Source organism: Sorex fumeus, unplaced genomic scaffold (assembly GCF_029834395.1).
Source record: "Sorex fumeus unplaced genomic scaffold, SorFum_2.1 ptg000039l, whole genome shotgun sequence".
Taxonomy (NCBI): Eukaryota; Metazoa; Chordata; class Mammalia; order Eulipotyphla; family Soricidae; genus Sorex; species Sorex fumeus.
In genome coordinates, this window is record NW_026606096.1 from 22,052,299 (window position 1) to 22,058,752 (window position 6,454).

The following is a 6,454-nucleotide window of genomic DNA, read 5'->3' on the forward strand; positions in this document are numbered from 1 at the left end:
TGACCTTGGGCTAGTCAATATTTCTTTATTGCTTATCTCTAAAATAGGAAAATATCTAACTATCAGAAAGAGTAGTGGGCTGGATCAGATGATCTATTAAGGTCCTGTTTAAGATAGAATCGCTTTAGAAAGTGTTAAAGCTGAATCATGTTGTACTAGCAGAGGTTTTTCAAGGATTGCGTTCCCTTTTGCATCAGCTACTGGAGATGATACCAGCCATGCCACTTAATGTTTCTCATTTTCTGCTCCTTATTTTGCCAAGCGAGAATATCTCGTAAGGTTATTGCAGGGATAAAAGTCAGATAACGTTTGTAAAGCACTTACCACAGTTGGTGGTCCATGGAAAGCTCTCAGTAAATGGTAAATATAAAAACAAAGATTCTCATAATCATAATCAGAGGACTGGAAATCAAATAGTATGAATGCTTACACTTTTTTTTAAGGCAAAATAAAGCTCTAACTAGGATACCAAGCAATTCAATTGAACAGAATCCAGGCAATTCAGTTATGTGTTAGCACGTAAAAGAAAATTTGTGAAACCAAATGCAATCCTTTCCTTTCCTTCAGATTTCCTTCTGTACATGTATTGGCTGTCTATTTGAAACTTGCAACAGGATTTCAAATTTATTATAGGAATAGTACAGAACTATTTGGTGACCTTCAAAACTATAAGTTGGAGTATCAGGTAATTTTGAGGTCCGTAGACTGGGAAGTTTATTTTCCCATCTTTTGGAAAAGGATAAAGATGCCAATATTCTTCATTTTTCAGACACTAATTGTCTGTTCTAGAAAAGCCATTTCCCTTCTTCTCATTGATAGAGGAGAGAATGTCTAGAAGATATGACTGTCACTGCCCATGCAAAGACTAGGCTTGCTCATAAATATTTCTTTGGAATCTAAAGGCAAAGGCTTTCTCAGCAGTGGTGGTTCTTAGCAAATACTGAAGTGATCCAAGTTTATGTGTGGGTCCCTTCTGTTTCCTATTTCTTCATTTGTTCCATGCCTACACAAACTATCAAGCACAGTGATTATTTTTGCTTCATGGTATTAAACATCTAACATTTGCTGACAAGAATTTACGGTACAACTATTCCCGGGGATTGTTTTTAACTTTGAATATTGAGGTAATTCTAGACTCACATCAAGTTGCAAAAATAGTACAGAGAGGTCCTTTCTACCCTTTACTCAGCTTCCTCTGATAGTAAAATCACCATAAAATAACAGTGTAATATTATTAAAAACCAAGAAGTTTTGGTGACTAGTAATTGCTTATGTTGATAAAGAGCTTTCAGCTCTTCAAGACCCAATTATTCACATTATCTTGGCCAAGAATGTTGATGGGCTTTTAGAAAGGGCAACGATGTTGAAAGCATTCAAATCTTGGCATTTGCTGTCTCGAGTCTAGGGACAAGGTACTGAACGGCCAGTCTCTCCTTCCTGTGTGCTTCATTGCATGTATACTCTAGTGAGATTCAAGGATCCTTAATATATGCAATAAGGAACAAACATAGGGATTCTGATAGAATATAACATATCGATTACCATTTACAAACTAAGGCTCATTGTTAAAAAATCATAGAGCTAGTACATGGCAGATCAGCAGATTAGCTGTTTTCCAGATGTCACATAGCCTTTTCAAGGTAACAGGAAAGTTGATTTAAAAACAACCAACCAACCAAACAAACAAACAAAATAACAATCACTTTATCCTTAAGCTGCTGTTGATTGTTTTTCTTTATCTATGCATAAGAAATTCTCTCCTAGGTGACAAACCAAATCAAAAGTTAAGTCGAAGATACAGGCTGCTATTTTAGGGAACTTTTTGTTAAATGTGCCTCTATCTCACCTACATAACTGGCACTTGTTGCCTAGAATCTTGTTTGCCACATTCTGCCTCAAAGAATTTTGCTTTCATTCCCTATTTCTCTGAGAAAGGCATGAATGAGTGAGAAATTGTAGCTCTCAAGTACTCACAAAGCATTATAAGACATTAAAAAACAAAAACCACAGGATACCTTTTAAAAGATGAAGGATTCTGATATGTCATCATAATTCCTATCATTTATTTTCTGCACAAGAAAAAATTTTTTTATTAACAAATGAGAATATTTAAACAGAACTTTTGTATTAATCTAAACAACTGGTAATACATTAGCCAAATATGTTTCTCAGCCTGCACTGAACACCTTTTACATACCCCAGAATCTACATGCTAGCATGTCTATTGTGGAAGTTTTTTTTTGTTTATTCAATTAATTTAGCTCACTGAAATAGAATAGGGGATGGAAAAATATCTTATTGCTGTAGGAGGTGAGACTGTTCAGCAAAAATGTGAAAAACTTGGATTAAAATGAGAAATGTTCACTTTTTTGGTGGTGATCACAATTTGGCTTTCTCACCTCTAGTTAAAAAATAGGAATGTCAGTGATCAAAAACAGAGATGGAGAAAACTGAGAATTAGAATATTGCTTTAGGATTTTCAGTTGTTTCTTGGTTGTGTGGCTGTCTCCTCTGTTTGACAATTTAGATGAAATGGGCAGAAGGAGAGAAAGAAAAATAATATTATTGTTCACATCCCCAGAATTGGGCAATTTAGATAGTCTCCTCAGTAGACTATCTTAATACAGAAGCAAACTTTTGCAAAGTTTTAAGATATAGGGGATTGTAAACATTTTGTAAGTTTTAAAAATTTCAGTTTGACTCTGTCGTGCATGTGCTGAAGGTATCCCCAAAGGTTTTTTGATTTACTTTGATTTTTTCATCGTTTATTGCATATAGGAAATAAAAAATATTCTGTTTACACAGCGCAATTTAAATAAATTTTAATGCAAATGACACTTTCCCTTGATTAAAAAAAGTACGATTTTCAGAAATATAAACACTGGCACCCAGAGGGCAAAGACAGTGATTACAGCAAAAGTAAAATGTTCATTTGGTTCCTTGTCTGACAATGGTTTTCATTGCTTTGTGTTTTCCTTTGCTTTTCCTTGAAGGAAAAAAACCCCCTTGCAAATAAAAACGGAGTTTTCTGAATGTGTCTATGAAGAACACACCTATGTTTCAAATCACAGACGATTAGGATGACAAGTGTACAACTACACAGAAACTAGAACCAATGTAAGGAATTCCTCAAGATTTTTTCACAGCTTATTTCTTAAATACAGTCTCTGTAAGGACTACCCCTTGGGAAATAAAATTACTGACAAAATAATTAGTTAGAAAGCACAGCCTGTTAGGCTAGTCTTGCTTAACTGTTGACTCTGACCAGCTATTTCTGCTTTAAACACAAACAGCAGAAATGAATTAAGCAGAAAAATTCCAAAGTGAGATTAAAATTTTATCATAAAATGGATTTCCCCCCTTTCAAAACAGAGAGGTAAGTAATAAACATTTGCACTTAGGGTTGTTCTGTAAAGTAGTAAGATACAGAAAATGAAATAGAGATACTTACCATATTTTCCAAAAATCAAGATGTAGAAGAAGACAGGTCCAGGTGTCATTTCCTCCTTTCTGAGCAACTGATCAATACAAGTGAATACAATTTGGTCGTGTTTCTGAGTCTTGTACAGCTCACGATGGTGGTGTGCTATTTCTGTCTGCAGTCTTAGAAGCTCAAAAGCAGTCCTCCCTTCTCCCTCTCTCGTTTCCTCTCCCTCTCCCTTTCCATCCCCTCTTTTCTTCCTTTCTCTCTCAGAATCTCTTATCCACACCTCCTCCTCTAAGTCTTAAGATCCTCTCTCTCTCTCTCTCACACACACACGCATGCATGCATGTGTGAACACACACACCAGCCAGGCAAAACAGAAAAGCAAAGAAAAGTTTCAGAGAGAACACACAGGCTTTTCTACGGACTCAAAACAATTTGTTCCTATTCCTGAGACAGTCTGCAAATGAGGGTGTGTATGAGCACTGACAAACGCCTGAACTCATCAGAGTGATGCTACTAGAAGAAAGTGAGCCAGAGATATATTACAAACAAAAAGCCATCTTCTCCTATGAATCAGAGCTAGAAAAAGAACAGAGCTAAACAGGGCAGAGTACTTTGATGCAATTAAGCACAAGGCAAGAATTGAAGTGTCGCTATAGTAATCATTTAGGCATTTGAATAATTGTATATTGCTCAAAGAAAAATAAAAAGGGGTCCCAGGGAAAGCTCAGTTGTGGATCACCTGCCTTGTAAGCATCAGGTCACAAGTTTGATCCCTGACACTGTCTCACATGCTGAATGGGACTGTAAAGGCACTGTCATATGTTCTCCCAACCCTACAGTAAAGCGTGTGATCTCCGAATGACCACAACTAGGTGTTGTTTATAAAGCATCACAGCTGAGGTATGAAGGCGCTGCAACCAAGTGTGTTATCACCTTAGTGAGTACCACAGCCAAATATGCAACCCCACCCCTTATTATTACAATCACAACAAAAGGAAGGGAAAGGGGATAAAGAAGAAAAGCATAAGGGTATGAAGAAAGATGGGAATTTTTCTTAAGTTCTTGACTTTTACTCCAGTAGAGACTGTGTTGTGTGGTAGAATAATGTCTTTCTGGATTTGAATTGTTGATCTGTGAAGGAGCTTTGGCATTCTGGAGGAAATGATCTACTCGACAATGCAGATGTGACAATGAGCAGGATGCATGTTGAATGTCTGGAATAACTCCTGTTGCATTATAAGTGATTCTTAAAATGCAGCTATTCATATGATGATGATTTTTTAAAAATTTTTAAAAAAATTTTTATTAGTGGAACATCATGAGGTACAGTTGTAGATTTACAATTTTTTGTGCTTGGGTTTCGATTATACAATGATCAAATACCCATCCCTCCACCAGTGCCCATTTTCCACCACCATGGATAATATCCCTCCCACCCCCATTCCCCCCATCCTACCCTGCCTCTGTGGCAGGACATTCCCTTTTGTTCTCTCTCTCCTTTTGGGTGTTGTGGTCTGCAAAAGAGGCACTGAGTGGCAAACATGTTCAGTCCATAGTCTACTTTCAACATGTATCTCCCCTCCTGGGAGGATCCTCCAAACACCCTTTATTTGGTGCTCCCTTCTCTATCTGAGCTGCCCTTTCCCCTAGAGTGCCCAGCTGGCCTCTAAGCCATGGAGTAATCCTCCTGGTACTGATTTTTTTAATAAGTGGGGCAATAGGGTAAGTAAAATACAAAAAACATTTTCATGAAGTGCTTTTTCTTTCTTCTTCTCTTCTTGCTCTTCCTCTTCCTCCTCCTTTCCTCTTCCTCCTCCTTTCCTTCTCCTTTTCTTTTTTCACTCTCCTTCTCCCTCTCTTCTCCCTCCTCCCCCTACACCCCTTTCTCCTCCTTCTCTTTTTGAGGTCACACATAGCAATGCACCCAGTGGTACTTGGAAGGGCCTTGTGGTACCTGAAATTGAATCCAAGGCCTTTTCAGTGACAGGCATTCTACTTGAACTATCTCCCTGGTCCAAAGCAAGAGAGGTTTATACAGTTATATCATTTCTGTTTCATATTTTACGTTACATATATTAAAGTCAGGCAACAAGTCTCACAATGGAGAAGTTACTGGTGCCCGCTTGAGCAAATCGATGAACAACAAACAGGAGGACAGTGCTACAGTGCATATGTTAAAAGTCAAGAGCATTATGGATGGGGGACCTATAAAAACCTTCTCAGAGATCTTAGAGTTAAAGATATAAGGAAATTGTTGTGGATATAGCCTGAAATAACGTTAATATATATTTATAGATAGGTTTTTAAAGGTTAGCCTGATGCTATTTCGTTAGCTTTGAACATGCTGTAAGAGCTGTTATCACAGACACAAACAATGAGATGTGTTTAGATATATTGGTGGATAAATCACAAGGGTGAACAAAGTATACGGCTACATACCTTGTACCTGGCACTGCCAGAGAATGATTTTGTCCATTGCATTGTAGAGTGTTGCATCCCTAGTCTTTATCTACTAGATGCTGATAGATAGCAGTTCACAGTTTAATATGGTAAACTAAGTAAATCCTTTCTCTAGATAATACTAAAGGGCCAGAGGAGGGGTGGGTGGTGGTGGTGGTGGAGTGTGTACAAACTTGTTCCTTGTGGTGTATAAATGCATTGTAGTAAAGGATTTCCTCAGGCAATGGTTAATTATTGCTTTTCATCAGTTGTAATTAAAATGGAACTCTTTTTACCTAAAAGTTAAATTCAAATGTGCTTTTTACTTTCTTGTTTTGCAGTTTAAGGACATATATTGAAGATGAAAAACAAACAGATGGTATATATGTTCTTATCCTCCTCTTCCTACCCACATTATTCAATTATAAACTTGCACTAAGGGCCCAACAGAATCAATCAGTGATATCATTGCATCATTGCCTCTACAGGGCTGAGCTCATCAAGGTTTTTCACCTTAGGTTTCGTGCTCATACAAACTGAAAGAGGTCGACACCTTTCTTATCATGAATCCTCTCCCTAAAATCT

General features: G+C 37.3%; 1 protein-coding gene across 3 annotated transcripts in view; it reads right to left on the minus strand.

Annotated features, from left to right (window-relative positions):
- The window catches only part of RXFP1 (relaxin family peptide receptor 1), a 101,700-nt gene extending 98,141 nt beyond the window's left edge, over nt 1-3,559 (minus strand). For 2 of the 3 annotated variants that reach the window (XM_056119015.1, XM_056119014.1), the window contains exon 1: nt 3,452-3,559. In XM_056119015.1, coding sequence (XP_055974990.1) covers nt 3,452-3,500 — 49 coding nt within the window. In that variant the 5' untranslated portion in view covers nt 3,501-3,559. Of the gene's footprint in view, nt 1-324; nt 350-3,451 lie in introns of all 3 variants that reach the window. The other variant, XM_056119016.1, reaches the window with a different exon arrangement.
- Nucleotides 3,560-6,454: the final 2,895 nt, after the last annotated feature.